Here is an 18,082-nt window from a genome sequence, read left to right as displayed (position 1 = left end):
ACATACTTACTTGGCGTCGAGGGATTCGTTGGACTTCGACCGGGGTCGTTGCTGCAACATACTAACGTGAATTCATAAGCTTAACGGGTGTAACTTAAACGTAACAGTCAATCTTACCCACGAGTTCATACATTTCCTTAGGACGTTCTAAAATTCCCGTGACTCGACATTGTTAAACATTGCACTAAACCAAGACATCAAACCTAAAGCATACCATAATATTCCCCAAAACTCAAGTACACGGACCCCGTGCCCAGGTCCGGCTCCGGGTCCGTGTGGGTGCGGTGGAATGACTCGTGAAGAAAAGGGAAGGCACGGACCCCGTGCTTAGGTCCGGGTGGGGGTCCGTGTAGGTGCGCAAAAGTGAAACTCGGGAAGAAGTGAGGACACGGACCCCGTGCTAGGGTCCGTCTAGGGGTCTGTGTAGGCTCGCAAGGATGACACCGTAAAAGAAACAAAGTCACGGACCCCGTGTCATGGTCCGTGTATGGGTCCGTGTACCTACTGTGAACGCGAACTTACGAAAATTTTTGTACATGTTTTGCTTAACTTTCTAGACTCGATTGCACGGACTATGAATCGACACCCCGAGACCCATCCTAGCATGCTATAACATCAAACCAATTCGTATGATATCCAAAGCAACAATGTTCACCCTATGGTACATACAATTCAAAAAACTTGGTAATCGACACCAACTCGATTCCTACGACTACTAAGGTGCTCGAGTACCTATCGACACTAAACGACATACAAAATACCAACCCAACATCATAATAATCATACCTAGACGCAACAACGATCGCCCGTCGATCCCCAACGAAGCCTGCAACAAATAAACTTCAAGAACGCATCAATATCATAATTTTCTGAAAACGCAGTTTGAGCAGACCAACGAAAAACACCATAACTCACTCAATTTTTATCCAAAAATTTCGAATCTTATATCATATTGAAGGTATCAAAAAGTTCTACGTTTTTTGCGTTGAAAGTTTTCCCAAACTCTTGACCGAAAATTTGCAGTTTTAATAAGAACAGTAAAAACGTGGTTTAGATCTAAAAATTTTCCTTCAAAATCGATCCAAACAATTAACCGCTCAAACTACTACACATCATACATGGATTTTACGCATAAAAACAATGCAACACATACTATGACATGATCGACGCAGCAAAAGAGAGATTATACGTGCCTTATGATAACAAACGTTACCGAAACGGCGTCACCGAAGCGGAGATAGAAGCGAGGTTGATCCGGGACGATCGCGCAACGATTTTCTTGCCAGAAAATACATGAAACCTGCTGGAAATCTAGTGGAGGGGGGGGGGGGGGGGGCTGCTCTAGGAACAAGAGCCCTAGGTCTTTCCTTGTTTTAAAATAATAAAAATGTGAATTGTGATAGTGTGTGTGTTTAGCCAATGAGTAGTGTGTGAAATAATGTGTGTGTGTGCGTGAGTTAGGGGTGAATTTAGGGAAATAAATTGCTTAAAAATAAATTAACAACTAATTAAAAGTTAATCAAGCACTAACTCACAATTTCTTGGAAATAAAATACACACTAGTTTAAATAACTCCTTAATTAAAATAACACCCACACAATAACAAGTTTAAAAGTTTTAAACTCTCAAAATTACTAAATAAGTGCTTTAAGCTTTAAAAATGCTAAAACTCAATAAATTATTTAAAACGCCCCGAACTTAGCTTAAAATAAAATACCACATTTAAAATTGCCACCAATCGTCACCGGTCTCTTTTCCTCAATCCCGCCTCGAATAATCGCCTGAAACGTGAAACTCGAAAAACATTTTAATGTGCATCACCATAAACATGAATAATTTAAAATAATGCATTTTCATAAATCATGCATGGCTAAAACTCATTTAAAATTAATTAAATGATCTAATAATTAAGCAGATGCATGAGTTATACGTGTACTGAATTTGGGCACTACATAATTAGGCTGCAAATTTTATACCGCTGTAAACCTCTACGAGTCTAGTTAGCAATGCAAAAAGCGGTTCGTCATTTGGACACTCGACCAAGGAGATATGCCATTTTTCCCACGGTCGCTGCAAGTTACGCGAAAATTTAGTTTTGCATATATATGTGTAAAAAATCTGAAATTTTGAATTTTAAACATCAAAATCAGTTTCAATGTTTTTTCAAGAACACCCGCTCTGATACCACTTGTTAGGATCGGTTAGGGGGATCACCGTTGAGCTACAATAGCTCGGTTCTTGAAATATTGAACACCGATGAATTAAATCGAGTTTGGTGTTCAAACCAAGCGGAAAATACTCGAAATAATCCTTCGTAGAAACTGATTAAATATTTTGTAAAGCATTTAAATTATATGCAAGTTGAATGAGTAAAAATATTTTGGTTGAAGCATTTTATCAAATACTTGGTATGCAACATTTTGGTATTTGAAGAACAAATAAAATGCATCAACAATACATCTTTAAAAAAAGTGAAAATGATAAGCAAATGCAATAAACAAATAGACACGAATTTGTTTATGGATGTTCGGAGATTTCAAACACTCCTACGTCACCCCTTCTTCCCCTTGGGAAGGATCCACTAGAAGACTTTGATTTATACAACTACTTGTACAAACCCATTCCGGAAGGGCAGCACCCAACTAGAACTCCTAGCACTCAAGATTGTTGGCAGCACCTCACAATCAGCATATTGTTTAATGTCTCATATGCAAATACTACATACACAAGTTTAATGTCTTTGTGCAAGACTCACTCAACTAATCTTTTCAGCTCAAACTCTCTGTATATGTGTGAATGATTGTGTGTGAGGAATTTATCATTTAGAGTGTACATCTCAAATGTATCCTCACACAAGGGCTTGTGCTCTCAACTAGCTGATTTCTTCATGCTAACTGCCCATGCTTTGAATCATCTTCAAAAGCTCTTGTTTGATCTTCAATATGTTGTATTTATAGGCTCCAACACTGATATATACGTTAGACACAAGAATATGACCGTTGGAAAGTTTCTGTACTGTTTCTGGAATTGCAACGGTCAAATTCGTCTTGCTGGACATTTTCCCGACTGGTCAACTCTGGTCAACTCAACTGGTCGTTCAGTTCAACTGGTCAGCAACTGGTTCAGTTCAGTTGGTCAACTGCTGGTTCAGTTCAGTTCAGTTCAGTTCAGTTCAGCTGGTCAACTGGTGTGCTGAAATCAGCCTAGCTGATTTCAGTTTGTGCAGAACCAGTAGTTTCATCGTCATTTATCAGTATCTTAAGCTTCGATTCAGACTTTTACTTCTGAAAGTGATTTGTAGATTTTCGTCTTATCTTTCCAACGCATACTGACTTGCTTCGTTTCGATAACCGAGCTGAGAGATATGACCAAAATACCGCAGCTGCTCAAACCCAATTGATTGCTGTTTTCGTGTGATCAGTTTGGTAATTGAGCGATCAGTTAGACCATGATAACATCAGATTTTGCCCAACTGATGTGAAATAAGATTTGTTCCAAATTTAGTTTTCTAATAAGTCCAATTGGCGGATTGTCATTTGAATAATCCAGTTGAGAAATATCATTAAAATACCGAAGCTCGCCAGAAATTCAGTTTCTGCAAAATTCAGTTTCAGCTTGCTTCTTGTGTTTGCAACTTCACACTTGAGTAAATATGTTAGAAACACAATAACAAGTTTTGTTAACATCAAAATCAAGATTGCGAACTTGAAAAGTTCCAACAGATTTCAACCACTTGCAGATGAGTGATACTGGGATCCTCCAACCTTTGAGTTGCACCACAACCCTGTTAGACGTGAGAGAAGAAGAGTTGGTAGAGATAGAACAACGCGATTGAGGAATGAGATGGACACAGCCGTTTCTAGACATAGACAACGTCGATGAAGTATTTTGTTAATTTGTACTGAAGTTTGATATGTTTAATGACTACTAATGTCTTTTGTCCTTTTTTTTTATTAATTTTGTTCAATTGTTCATAAGATTTAATTGGTTTGTGGAACTCATTATTAATTTTGGACAATTTCTCCCATTCTAACCGCGCCCGAGCGGTATTTTTTAACCGCACGAGCGCGGAGTGTTCTGGAGATCTGGAATTAGCGACGGTTTTTAAAACTCTGTCGCTTTTTGCGACGGTTTTATATATATCGTCGCCATCTGCGACGAGTTTATAAAACCGTCGCAAATGCGCGCACGATCGGTATTTCACCGCTCGGGCACGGTATGTTCTGGTGAATTTCCCAAAGCGGACCGCGTTCTCCAGAACACTCCGCGGTCGCGCGGTGAAAAAATACCTCTCTTGCGCTTATTAGCGACGATTTTAGAAACCGTCGCAATTCGCGAATTACAGATCCCTCGTACACATATAACCTCCCTCCTCTCCCTTATCTCATTCTTCCCCATTCTTCATATAAACTTGTAATTATCTGGTATTTAGACGTGTAATTGTAAAAACATTATCCGTCTCCTCGTCCCTCTACGCAGTCTTACATCCTCAGGATTTTCCTCGTTCGAGTAACCTGGAAAAGTGGTAGGTGAAATAAAATTCCTTTGTGGTCGAGTGTCATGCACAAGATGCTGAGGACCAACATTAAGCAAATTCGTAAAACTTTGTGTGTTCGACCAATAAGGAGTCTGAAAATCCGGTTGACCAAACGAAAGAAAGTCAACAAATTCTAAATCAGTGAAAAAACCAGGTTGAGAAGTTGAGGTTCCTGCAACATTCAATTCAGTTGACGGAATAATAGTAGAGTTTCTTGCGAACCCACTTCGTTGCCTAACCATGTCACTTCCCTGCCCGAATGATGACTGATGCGAGAAAGGAGAAGGCGTACTGAAATTTTGTTGAACATTAAGTTGTCCGACAGAAGTGTTGTACGGAAGTGGTTGAAAACCAACAACAGTAACTGCAGGTGATATGGTGCGCACAGTTATTCGATTATACCATTGGAAGTAGTCTTCGTCTGTTTGCATCGATCGCCCGTGTCGCACTCCTTTAGCAACATATCTCCGCCTATTATTCCACAATCCAATTCAATGTCTATGATAATCTCTCCAATCGGTGTTACGATGTCCTATTCTGGTGATATTATGCATATCATCATTGTCCACGGCAGACTCTGGAATTGATTGACGTCTTCGAAATTGTCGCATCACCCGATTAGGACGATGCATCTCCACGATGTCGAAGCATATAAGGGGACAAACACATCGCCATATTTTGTTTAGTATGAATCGGTAATCGTCTTCACATCTATGTCATTTTTTTGGTAAACGACCCAATTAAACTGTAAAAAATTATAATGTTCAAATTAAAAATTCATATATTCAAAAAAAAAATATTAAAATTACATAATACCTCGTTATTGTTCATACGATCTAGAGAATCTCTTATAATTCTTACAGCATGTGTTGGCGAATGTGTGTAACTAAATTCAATCTTTCACCTACAATTTAAAAAAAATTCTTACATATCAAAAAATTATACAAGATATATATGATATTAACAAAATTATTTTTTACAAATTACCGTGCACCATATGGAGAAATTGGAATAAAAGCATCTGGATCAACGGGAGGTACACCTAATGTTAACCCATCTCGGTCGGGGTTAACACATTTAATCCTGCTCCATGCCCATATCTACTTATAATAATAAAAATAGTTAAACAAAATTAAGATAAAAATTGTGTTGAATAATCACATTATATTAACGATACATGCAGGATATATAAAGGTCCAGCAATTGTTGTCTTCTCTATACGTGACGCGTTACACAACTCACGGTATAGAAATGCTAAAACTGCACTACCCCAACTATACGACTTCACGGTATCAATATCTCGTAGTAGTTGCAAAAATATTAGTCTAGCAGACCCTCCTTGATAGTCAGGTAACATTATTCCTCCAATAATCATTAACACTACACAACGTGTAAATTTCACAACATCTACTTCTGAAGTAATATCAGTAACAAGGTTAGACATATAATGATCATATAGTGCAGTCATAGACAGATAACCACCTTTCAAATATTTTGAGGCTGGCAAAAATCCCAACATATCCAAACATATGTGTTGCCATTCCTCAACTTTATTTGACACATCTACCCCTGTTACTGCTTCACCATCAATTGGTAGACCCCAAATTATCGAAACATCTTCTAACGTGATTGTTGCTTCACCACATGTAAAATGAAACGTGTGTGTCTCACGTCGGCAACGTTCAACAAGAGCAGTAATCAGATGATTATCATAAACTTGTGAACCACATTCTAAAACTCCATAAAAACCCATATGATTTAAATATGCAATGACACGATTGTGTACGTAATTATCAGTAAATAACTTCCAAATCAAATTGTCTGACCTCTTCACTTTGACAATATCATCAACGGTTGAGGAAGAAACATTTGAAGACATATGTGTCGCTTGTAAATAGAGGACACTGAGATCTTCTGGACTTCGATTATCTGCCATTCTGAAATATGATATAGATCTTTTAAATTTTGTTCTACGGCAACGATCTCAAAAAATTTCCAAGAGGAAGGAGAAACAGGTGAATGAGAAAATGAGAGGTAGAAGGAGGAGGAAGGAAGGAGAACGAATCCAACTAGATAAGTGTCGGTCCAATAGAAGAAAAGGAATGGACCAAAAAAAACCAAAAAAAAAAGGCACGTGGAGCAGCGTCCGCGCACGTTGGAGCGTCCGCGCCAACGTGGAGCATGCTCCGTGCTATGTAAGCACGGACGCTGCTCCACGTGTGCAGCGTCCGTGCTTACAAAGCACGATTTGCCGTAAATTTGCAAATCTTTTTTTTTTACATTATTTTTGAAAAAAAAATTAAAATTTAAATTAGTTTTAAAAAAAACCCTGTAGAGGGAGAAGATAGTTCCTCATCACGAGTTGTTGATGAGTTTAGTAAGTTGCTCAAGGAGCAAGCCAAAGTTCATGGAGATCAGATCCAACAGTTATTGAGATTGCATAACCCAGTACAAGGGAGAGGTAGAGGTCTTGTGAGACAGGAGTCCAGTTCAGAGAGAGCGTATGACAGATTAAAAAGAATGAATCCACCTGAGTTCGTGGGAAGTGCGGACCCTCTTATAGCTATGGAATGGGTTAAAGCTATTGAAGCAATCTTTGACTACCTGCACTTTGAGGATAATGATCGAGTTAGTTGTGCAGTGTTTCTTCTGACTAAGACTGCACGCATTTGGTGGGAGGCCACGAAGGTAACTGTCAACATTCAAACCCTCCACTGGAATGAGTTCAAGGAGCTATTTTATGACAAATATTTCTCCACGAATGTCAAGACACAGAAAGTGAAGGAGTTCTTGGAACTAAAGCAGGGAAACTTGAATGTGAATGATTATATTTTGAAGTTTGAAGAAGGTTGTTTGTTTGTTCCTTTCATTTCCTCGAATGACAAAGATCGAGGGGAACACTTCATGAGAGGCTTGCGAGCTGAGATGGAGGGATGTCAGAATGTCTAAGGCCACAACATACAAAGAGATCGTGGAGAAAGCTCTTTTAGCGGAACATGACGAGAAAGAGATTGAGAAGGAAAGGCAATTGAGAAGACAGAGCTTTAATGAAAAGATCCAAACTTCGAGTCAAAGTTGGAAAGGGGGATACAAAGGAAAAGGAAAAGAAGAACATCGAGGTAAAGCTCCTGTGGTTCAGTCTGAGACGAATAGGCCTTTATGTCCCAAATGCAACAAGCCACACAAGGGTGAATGTCTCGTAGGGAGTAAAAAATGTTACAAATGTGGAGGTGCATGTCACATTGCCATCAACTGCACCCAATCTTTAGGCCGGGACGAATCCAAGGGCGCATCTTCTCTTTGACCAAAGAGGGTGTTAATCCAGATACGTCGGTTATATCAGGTACTATTCTGATTTCAGGCAAGGTAGCTCTTACTTTAATTGATACTGGAGCTACACATTCCTTTATGTCTGAAATTTTCATGAGATCGTTGGGTATTGCACCTATATTTGAACCTCTCCAGTTTAATATTGTGCTTCTTTCGGGTGATGTGATTTGTCCTACAATTGTGATTAAAGCTTGTCCTATTCAAGTGAATGAGAGACTCTTATTTGCTGATTTAATTGTGATTCCTATGATAGAGTTTGATGTGATTTTGGGTATGGATTGGTTATCAGAGTATCGTGCAGTAATAGATTGTGTTGATAAGACGGTGCGATTTTTGACAGAGGAAGGTGACAACAGGGTCTTCAAGTGTTCAGGTACTTCGCTTGACACTTCTTTTATTTCTTGCTTGAAAGTGAATAAGATGTTGGTTAAGGGGTGTCAGGGATTTCTGACATCAGTAATGGATGTGAGTAAGGAATATAATGTGAATGTGAATGATATCGAAATTGTTCGAGATTATTCGGATGTCTTTGCCGATGATGTGCCGGGGTTGCCACCCGATAAGGAAGTAGAATTTGTCATTGATGTTGTACCTGGTACTGCTCCTCTTTCTAAAGCCCCTTATCGAATGGCACCGACTGAAATGAAAGAATTAAAGAACCAATTGCAATATTGTTAGATAAGGGCTTTATTAGACCGAGTTCTTCACCATGGGGGGGCACCAGTGTTGTTTGTGAAAAAGAAAGATGGGTCACTACGTTTGTGTATTGACTACCGAGATATCAACAAAGTTACCATTAAGAACAGGTATCTTTTGCCACGAATTGATGATCTTTTTTATCAATTACAAGGGGAAACGGTATTTTCTAAGATTGATCTGCGATCAGGATATCACCAATTGAAGGTGAAAGAAGATGACATACCTAAGACTGTTTTTCGAACTAGGTATGGTCATTATGAATTTCTGGTGATGTCTTTTGGGTTAACTAATGTGCCGTCAGTTTTTATGGATCTTATGAATCGAGTCTTCAAGCCTTATTTGAATAGTTTCGTCATTGTATTTATTGATGATATTCTGGTTTATTCGAAGACTCGAGAACTTCATCGAGAACATTTGAAAATCGTGTTGCAACAATTGAGGGATAACAAGTTATATGCCAAGTTAAAGAAGTGCAAGTTCTGGTTAGACCAAGTGACTTTCCTAGGCCATATTGTTTCTAAAGATGGAATTACCGTGGATCCAACAAAGATAGAAGCAGTGAAGAAATGGCTTATTCCTACGACAGTTTCTGAGGCACGAAGTTTTCTTGGTTTGGGAGGTTACTATCGTCGTTTTATAGCCGATTTCTCAAAGATAGCCTTGCCATTGACCACATTGACAAGAAAGACAGTTAAATTCGAATGGACAAATGAGTGTCAACAAAGTTTTCAGGAGTTGAAGGATAAATTAACATCGGCTCCAGTGTTGTCACTTCCTCAAGGAGTTGAGGACTTTTTAGTGTTCACTGATGCTTCTAAGAAAGGACTCGGTGCTATATTGATGCAGCGTGGTAAAGTAATTGCGTATGCCTCTCGTCAGCTGAAGGATTATGAAAAGAATTACCCGACTCACGATCTTGAGTTGGCAGCTGTGGTATTCGCTTTGAAGATCTGGCGACATTATTTGTATGGAGTAAAGTGTGAGATTTTCTCAGATCATAAAAGCCTTAAATATCTGTTTACTCAAAAGGAATTGAACATGCGTCAGAGGAGATGGTTGGAACTTGTTAAGGATTATGATTGTACTATTAGTTACCACTCTGGGAAGGCGAATGTAGTTGCAGATGCATTGAGTCGGAAATCAGGAGTTGTGTTGAGTTCTATGATACAAAATCCTTTATTGTTGGACTTGTAAAGGAATGAGATCTCTTTGGTCGAGAAAGGTACGATAGCTCGACTTTCAGTTTTGGTGATTCGACCTACTTTGAATGATAGGATTAAAGATGGACAACAGAATGATAAGCAATTACTGGAAATGAGATCTAATGCTGAGCTGAAAGGAAATTCTGAGTTTGGTTTAAACAGTGATGGGTTGATGACCTTCAGAGGTCGAATCTGTGTTCCTATTGGCGATGATATTCGACGAGATGTTTTGATTGAGGCGCATACCTCACCATATTCGATACATCCAGGTAATACCAAGATGTATCAAGATCTTCGTCGACTTTTCTGGTGGCCAGGTGTGAAAAAGGATATTGCGTTGTATAATTCTGAATGTCTAACATGTCAGCAGGTTAAGATTGAGCACCAAAGACCTGCAGGATTGTTGCAGTCATTGCCGATACCTCATTGAAAATGGGAACACATCACAATGGACTTTGTTGTCGGACTTCCGAAGACGCAGAAAGGTTATAATTCCATTTGGGTTATTGTTGATCGCTTAACCAAGTCATCACATTTTCTTCCTGTCAAGACAACTTATTCGATAAATCAATATGCTGAGGCATATGTTCAAGAGATTGTTAGACTTCATGGGATACCAGTGTCAATTGTTTCTGATCGTGATCCAAGATTTGCATCTGAATTCTGGAAGAGTTTACATAGAGCTCTGGGTACAAAGTTGGCCTTCAGCACAGCTTATCATCCTCAGAGTGATGGACAATCAGAACGAGTTATTCAGATTCTTGAGGACATGTTAAGAGCCTGCATTATTGATTTTCCTGAAAGTTGGGATTTGAAGCTTCCTCTTGTGGAATTCATATATAATAATAGCTATCAGTCCTCGATTGGCATGGCACCTTATGAAGCTCTGTATGGGAGAAGGTGTCGTTCACCTTTGTTTTGGGATGAAGTAGGTGAAAGAAAGATGTTAGGACCAGAGTTGGTTCAACAAATGGTTGATGTTGTAGCATTGATTCGAGAAAGAATGAAAACTGCCCAGTCTCGACAGAAAAGCTATGCAGATGTTCGAAGAAGGCCTTTGACATTCGAGGTAGGTGATCACATGTTTGTTAAGATAGCTCCTCTCAAGGGAGTTATGAGATTTGGAAAGAAGGGGAAGTTGAGTCCTCGTTTTATTGGATCTTTCGAGATTCTCGACAGAATTGGCGAGCGAACTTATCGAGTGGCTTTGCCTCCGGATTTGGATAGAGTGCATAATGTATTTCATGTCTCAATGCTTCGTAAATATGTATCGAATCCAACTCATGTACTTCGTCACGAACCACTAGACTTAACGCCAAATTTGAGTTATCATGAACGACCGGTAAAAATACTGGATCGAAAGGTTAAATTGCTTAGAAACAAAGATATTGGGATCGTGAAGGTGTTATGGAGTAATCATATCATCGAAGAAGCAACATGGGAACCTGAGGAAGAGATGAAGCAACATTATCCTGACTTGTTTACGTCTTGAGGTAAATTTCGGGGACGAAATTTTATAAGGGGAGGAGAATTGTAATAGCCGATCGTTCATGTCTTTTATTATGAATTACGGTATTTTTATTGTGATGGTTTATGGCTTTATATTATGATATGAATGTTATAGAATGGAATAGATAATGGATGGGTAGAATAGAATGTTGAAATTGAGTTAAATAGGTAATGGAAGTGATGTAACGGTATGAAACTGTGGCAGTAGTTGTGGTTTTTAGCATAATGTTTTGTATATTGATCCGATTAATGTGAGGCCACTTTTTAAAAAAGATAAGAAATAAGGCTATAACTTTCGTGTTTTGAGTTTTGTTCAAATCATTGTGGAAGACAAGCCAAAAGCGCCCCGAAGTGTGTCGTGCGTATCGTCGTTCCTACAATAACACATGTTGGAAGAATGAGCATAACTATTTACTCAGACCTTCAAATGGCATGAGGCCAATTGGAGATGAAAGCCAAGACATAGGGCTACAACTTTCATGTTTACCACTTTTTCCAATTCGGACGGGAAGAGGCGTTTCGGAAGAGATCTTTACAGTAGCTGTACGCAGAGCGGCGCCCGAGCGGTAAGAAACTACCGCCCGAGCGCCACTGCTTCTGGATTTTTTAGTTTTGGGCAGTAAGTTCGGCGCTATGGTGGTAATATGTGACCGCCCAAGCGCCCATCAAGTTAAAAACGTGTTTTGAGGTTTGGGATGGCATAAAATCGAGTGGGATCATCTTTTTACTCATTTTCCTTCTCCTTCTTTTCTCACCATCGGCTTGGAAGCTAGGGTTCTTCATTTCTCCTTCAATCCAACTTCTTCCAAGACATTAATCTTTGATTTAAGCCTTAATTTTTGCTTGGAGATTAGAAGTTCTTCTCCTCAAGAGTCTAGGAACAAGGTAAGAAAGCTTATTTTCCTTGGGTTAGTGATTGAAGGAAAGATATTGGGTTGTTTGGTTTAAATGTTGAGGTAAGGTTGTTAATATAATGAATAATGGTATTATTATTGATATTGTGTTGTAGGAATCCCTCAAGAACTAAGCAACTACTTGTATATTAGGTTGTAAGTAGACTTTTCCTTTGAATGCATCTCATGATCTATGTATATGATAAATGAAGTTTCTATTGATTTTAGCTCCTTTAAATCATTGATTATGTATATTGTATGTATTGATATATTGAAAAGAGATGGAATTGATGCCAAGGGCAAAGTAAAGGAGCTAAGGTTTTAGCACACACACCACGTGTTTGATAAAATGTTTCAATGAATGTTTTTATGGCTTGATGGTTATATGGTATTGTGGTGTTACCTATGGTAATTCTAAACCCACTTAACTGAAGTTGATCAACATAATGACATGTACTGTGACTGATTTTGACTGAGACGTACATGCGTACCATTGACTGATGACCTATCAATGCCATATGAATGAAAAGAAATGAATTGTTCTATAGATGCCATCTTATAATTGTTATATACGCATTTTATTGACTGATGGCATATTATGGTTAAGAAATGGTATGGATTCCTTCTTTACTCAATGATATATGTACTTGTTATTTAAAGGTCTACTTGCTGAGTTTTTATAACTCATTTAAGTTATGTTAATGAGATGCAGATGCTGGTAACCGAGACTGATACGGCGTGGTGTCGAGACGGAAGAAGGAAATGTGCCAAGCTTGGAGGAAGGGTGAAATGATTATTTTGTCAATGGATGGTTAAGAAAGTATTTTGTTTCGTAATGGTTGGAGTTGGCTAATATATTTTGTTGTAACCTACCTGTTATCTTGGGAGTTTAAATTTGTCTCAATTATTTTGGTAATCAATTGAAATGCTTTTGATTTTGTATATCTTTATGTATTAGTTGTGGGAAATTTTTTTGGCATATTGGTTTTATTGCTTGAGACAGGATATGAGTTCCTTTTTACAGGGAAACTCTGTCAAAATTTTTAAAGCACTTACTTTCCTCCAAGTCTATTTTTAAAAGCTTCCGCATTATAGAGTTTATTATTTTAAAACGGTTCAGGGTGTCACAAAGAAAATTTTTCCACCACTTCACTCCACACACTATGGCCGAAATTTACAAGCATTTTTCTTCAATTTTTGCTTCTTCACTTGTTGATGAATGCACCCTCTTCTCAAAAAAAAATGCCTTACATTTTCTCGTGCAAGTGTAAGTTGAATATTCCTTGTTGGTGGTGGGCTTAATTTTTTAGCAAGAAGTGCTCATTGGAAGCTTGTAGAATAGTCTACCATTCAAGAGCTAAGGTGTTTACATCTTAGTTGGAGCCATAATCAATCTTAATAGATTGATAGCTAAGAATTTCTAAAACACCATATGAATGTCATTTTGTGTTTTATTGTATTTGCTACACACTATAGTTTAGGGTGCTCATTTTTCTTGCTAGAAAATAATTTTGAAACTTCCGTTGCGCATTCGAGCACCTTAATCGATCACCTTTCAAGTGGCATCATGAGCTATGGATACTATTTTGTGTAGCATATATATGATATTATATTGAGGTCAATTTCTAACAGCATGAGACAATCAAAATGACAAATCGAATGCCGATTTTTGGGGTGGTTTTGGGCAGTAAGTTGCTGCCCATTTCAGGCAGCTTCGGTTGCCCGAGGAGCTACCCGAAACGGGCAGCAAGGGCAGCCCCACAACTCCATCTTTTTTATAAAAAAATAAAAAAAATTTGTAAGTTGGCCGGAATCCGGCGACGGTGATGACGACTAGGGTTTCCAAAAGTGTTTTAGAATATCAAAGTGTCATGGGCCTTGAAGTTTTTGGGCCATTAGATGGCTAATACAATTTATGAATTTAAATGGGCCAAAAATTTTTTGGTGAAAAATGATTTTTTTGGACCCTTAAGTTTAAATTTACAAAAGTTGTACATATTTTCTCATGAAATTAATAATTGAAGTTGGACTTTAATTATTTATAGTAAATGGTGATTTACAAGAAATTTGGTTATAAATAAATTAATTAGAAAGTAGACAAAGGAGTTTGTATACTTTGTTAATTTGGTTTATAATCGTGACGGTTAGTGATTAGATCAAGATATATAATATTGGATTAATTGATTATTGTGATAATTAATTGATGGTGTATGATATGTGATATTATGCATGAAGGATGATCAAAAGTCCAAGCCCAATTTGCTAGGTGTATGCTAGGATATTTTGTGTTGAATGATTGTAATAATTATCAATTTATAAAGTGGGCTTGGTTTATGGCTCGTTCCCACCCCATGAGATGTATCCATATTTGCCATAGATATTTATTTGTAAATATTATTATAGTGGAAGATCAAGATTGGAAGATGGTGGCTTTGATGATTATGAAGATCGAAGACATGTAAATATTGGAGGCTTACGTAAAAGTTGCATTTGCATCCCATGCATTTCCTAGGATTGGACCTAGGCCCGTGCTTAGCTCACACGGCCCATTAGTTTTGGGGCGGTTGATCATCCTTGTTTTGTTTACTGTTTATAATATATGCATGATAAGTTATAAATAATGAGTATGTGCGTTATTATTATGATAATAACAAAGTTGCATGAATCCGGTAAACATACGATCAAACATAGCGAGCTTTTAAACAAAATTAATGATGAGATCTTTCAAAATTAAAAACCCTCATTTTGAATAAGATTAAAATTTAATATCAAGCCCGAAAAATAGAAGTATAAAGGTGTTTATAATTTCCATGTCTTCTATCGACAATGGGTGCATGATGAACGTTGCCCGTGTTTGGGGCTCGGCTCATATTATTGGGGGTGCCCTGGACACCGGAAAGCTGTGACATCCATTGACATGGTGATGTGAACTACGTGGAACTCCCATGATTTCGGCTTATATTATTGGGGGAACTCATGGTGACCGTCCATTAAGGTTCAACATCGATGGGTAAAGCTTGACACGTAAAGATGAATGACGTCATATTATTGGGTTCTAATCAAACGTGAGACAAAAGTTTACGTAAAGGGTTGAATGGAGATGCAATTGGAAACTACCTTTTAGGAATTATGATTGGCTGATATTATTCGGGATCGTAATTTGCTAATTGGACCTTATGTAACTGATGAGGAAATGAGTTTCCCGTTTTCACTTGAGGGTCGTGAAAAATGTCAAAACAGTGAGAGCGAAAATTTATGAAATAAAAGTCCAAACTTTATATCTTACTAAATATTTTAAAATAGTCATTAACATTTATCTGTTTTACCTTTCAGTACATTTTTGACAATGTCTTCAATAAGCAATCCGCTATCTGCAATACTCGACAAACATGTATTAACTGGACCTAATTACCTCAATTGGCCAAGAAACCTCAGCATCGTCTTGAATTCGGAAAGAATAGCATATACACTTACTGAGTCGCTCCCTGTTGAGGCTCCGACTAGCTGCACTTCTGAGGAATTGCAGACTTGCAAGGATTGGTGTGACCATGACTTGCGAGCTAAGTGTTATATGCAGGCTTCTATGAATGATGAGCTGCAGAGACGTTTTGAGGATGCAAAGAGTGCTGCTGACATTGATTTGCATCTCAATGAGCTCTTTGGTGAGAAAAAACGGCCTCTTAGGCATGCTACCGTCAAGAAGCTGATCACTTTACGCATGCGAGATGGGGCTTCGGTCCATGAGCATGGCCTAAAGATGATTGGGTTCGTGGACAAGCTCGTTGGTATGGATCTTACGTTTCCTTCGGAGTTGACCACAGACGTGTTGCTCTTGTCGCTGCCTAGCTCATTTGATCCTTTTGTGGTGAATTTCAACATGAACAAGCTAGAGCCTACCCTTGAGGAGTTGGTGAATATGCTTATTATGTTTGAAGCCACCATCAAGAAAGATAAGTCGGTTCTTTATGCGGGCTCTTCATCTGGTACGAAGACTGGTCCACCTGGGAAGGGAAAGAAGCGTTCTTTCCAACGTCCCAAGAAGAACGTGCCCTTGAAGAGGCAAGCTCCGAATCCCGTTGTGGTAGCCACACCAGTAAAGGCTGACAAGACTGCTGATGTTTGTCATCATTGCAAGAAGCCTGGACATTGGAGATGTAATTGTAGAGAATATCTTGCCCAAAGAGTTTTGGAAATGGTATGTTCTATATTGAAGTAAATATTTCAATTAACTCTACTTCTTGGGTATTGGATATCGGCTGTGGCTCACATATCTGTAATGATTTACAGGTGATGGAAAGAAGTAGGAGACTTAGGGAAGGTGAGACCTTCTTGAGGATGGGCAATGGAGCAAGAGTTGCTGCCAAGGCCGTAGGAGATGCTTAATTACTTTTGAACGATGATTTTAAGTTAATTTTAAGAGATATTTTGTTTGTACCTGATTTGGTGAAAAACATTGTTTTCATTTCTATGCTAGATAAATATGGATATTCTTGTTTATTTAGCAAAGGTGTTTGCAACATTTACAAGAATGAATGTTTGATTGGTACTGGAGAACTTGAAAACGATCTCTATAACTTAAAATTGAAAGATATTCCACTTAACAATGTTCAAGCAATAACAACAACAAACAAGCGAAAGCAAGATACTCTTAATACGACACAATTATGGTATGTTAGATTAGGACATATTTCCCTAAGAAGGATGAACAAGCTAGTGGGAGTGGGCATGTTTGATATGTCTGATATTAATTCTCTCCCAACTTGTGAATCCTGTCTAAAAGGAAAGATGACCAAAATTCCCTTTAAGGGTCATGTGGAGCGAGCCAAAGGGTTATTGGATTTGATCCATACCGATGTGTGCAGTCCGCTTAGAATCACCACTAAGCATGGACATGCCTACTTCATCATCTTTACCGATGACTTTCCGAGGTATGGGTATGTGTATTTTATGAAATACAAGTCTGGAGCCTTTGAAAGGTTCAAAGAATTCAGAAGTGAAGTAGAGAAACAGTTGGAACGAAGCATCAAGTCACTTCGATCGGATCGAGGTGGTGAGTACTTGAGTGCCGAGTTCCAAGAGTATCTTAGAGAGAATGGGATTCCCTCGCAGTGGACTCCGCCTGCTACACCAAAGTTGAATGGTGTTTCGGAGCGTCGTAACCGGACTTTGATAGACATTGTTCGGTCTATGATGGGGTTCACGGAGTTGCCGCCATCCTTTTGGGGATATGCGCTTGAGATAGCGGCATTGTTGTTGAACAATGTCTATTCAAAGGCAGTTGATAAGACACCATATGAGATATGGATGGGTAAGCCTCCCAAATATTCTTATCTTAGAATATGAGGATGCCCTGCTTATGTGAAGTAGGTAGTGAGAGATAAATTGAATAGTCGATCCATTTTATGTTACTTTGTGGGATATCCAAGGAACTCAGTTGATATTATTTCTATCATCCCAAAGGAATTTCTATTGGATAGAAAATGGGAGATGATAGAACTCGAAGAGGTTCGAGAGACACCCACAATTGAAGAACCCACACTCGAAGAGCCAAGAGAGGATATACAAGCTCCTAGAAGATCCGAGAGAGTCCCGAGACCACCTATGAGGTATGGTCTGCTTCTTGAAGAGGTCCATGATGAGCCTAACCATGGATATGATCCAAGGACATTCAAGGAAGCGTTATCTGATGCCGATTCATCCAAGTGGCTTGAAGCAATGGAATCTGAGATGAATTCCATGCATTCGAACCAAGTGTGGAACCTTGTGGATCCACCTGAGGGAACTGTTCTCATAGGGTGTAAATGGATTTACAAGAGGAAACTTTGGGCGGATGGGAAGGTATTGACCTTCAAGGCACGATTGGTGGCAAAAGGATATACTCAAAGACAATGAGTTGACTTTGAGAAAACCTT

The 18,082-nt window shown here is 38.6% G+C and overlaps 2 protein-coding genes across 4 annotated transcripts; one reads left to right on the top strand and one right to left on the bottom strand.

Annotated features, from left to right (window-relative positions):
- Positions 1 to 4,499: 4,499 nt before the first annotated feature.
- Positions 4,500 to 6,630, bottom strand: LOC142520936 (serine/threonine-protein phosphatase 7 long form homolog). 3 transcript variants are annotated; one of them, XR_012814032.1, is made up of 4 exons: positions 5,715 to 6,630; positions 5,525 to 5,637; positions 5,354 to 5,441; positions 4,500 to 5,282 (listed from the first exon to the last, which is right to left on the bottom strand). XR_012814032.1 is itself a non-coding variant. In XM_075624099.1 (3 exons), exons 1-3 carry the CDS (start codon positions 6,471 to 6,473, stop codon positions 5,438 to 5,440), a joined length of 876 nt encoding a protein of 291 aa, XP_075480214.1. In that variant the 5' UTR covers positions 6,474 to 6,630; the 3' UTR covers positions 5,291 to 5,437. The 3 variants fall into 3 exon arrangements, 1 of the variants encoding a protein (XP_075480214.1); XR_012814033.1 differs by having other exon boundaries at positions 5,525 to 5,620; XM_075624099.1 differs by lacking the exon at positions 4,500 to 5,282 and having other exon boundaries at positions 5,291 to 5,441.
- A 427-nt stretch (positions 6,631 to 7,057) lies between these two features.
- On the top strand, positions 7,058 to 7,486 carry LOC142520331 (uncharacterized). Its single transcript, XM_075623332.1, has one exon. It carries the CDS (start codon positions 7,058 to 7,060, stop codon positions 7,484 to 7,486), a length of 429 nt encoding a protein of 142 aa, XP_075479447.1.
- The last annotated feature ends 10,596 nt before the right edge of the window (positions 7,487 to 18,082 follow it).

This window comes from Primulina tabacum, chromosome 12 (genome assembly GCF_025594145.1).
Source record: "Primulina tabacum isolate GXHZ01 chromosome 12, ASM2559414v2, whole genome shotgun sequence".
NCBI lineage: Eukaryota > Viridiplantae > Streptophyta > Magnoliopsida > Lamiales > Gesneriaceae > Primulina > Primulina tabacum.
Note: the sequence above shows the minus strand (reverse complement) of the source record. Positions and strands in the feature narration are given on the sequence as shown.

Bases quoted from the DNA above. Each gene is read 5' to 3' on its own strand.
- LOC142520936 (XM_075624099.1), bottom strand. From the start codon at position 6,473: ATGGCAGATAATCGAAGTCCAGAAGATCTCAGTGTCCTCTATTTACAA. The intron at 5,638-5,714 runs GTATCGTTAATA...TATTATAAGTAG, and splicing joins GACCTTTATATATCCTGCAT to ATATGGGCATGGAGCAGGAT.
- LOC142520331 (XM_075623332.1), top strand. From the start codon at position 7,058: ATGAATCCACCTGAGTTCGTGGGAAGTGCGGACCCTCTTATAGCTATG.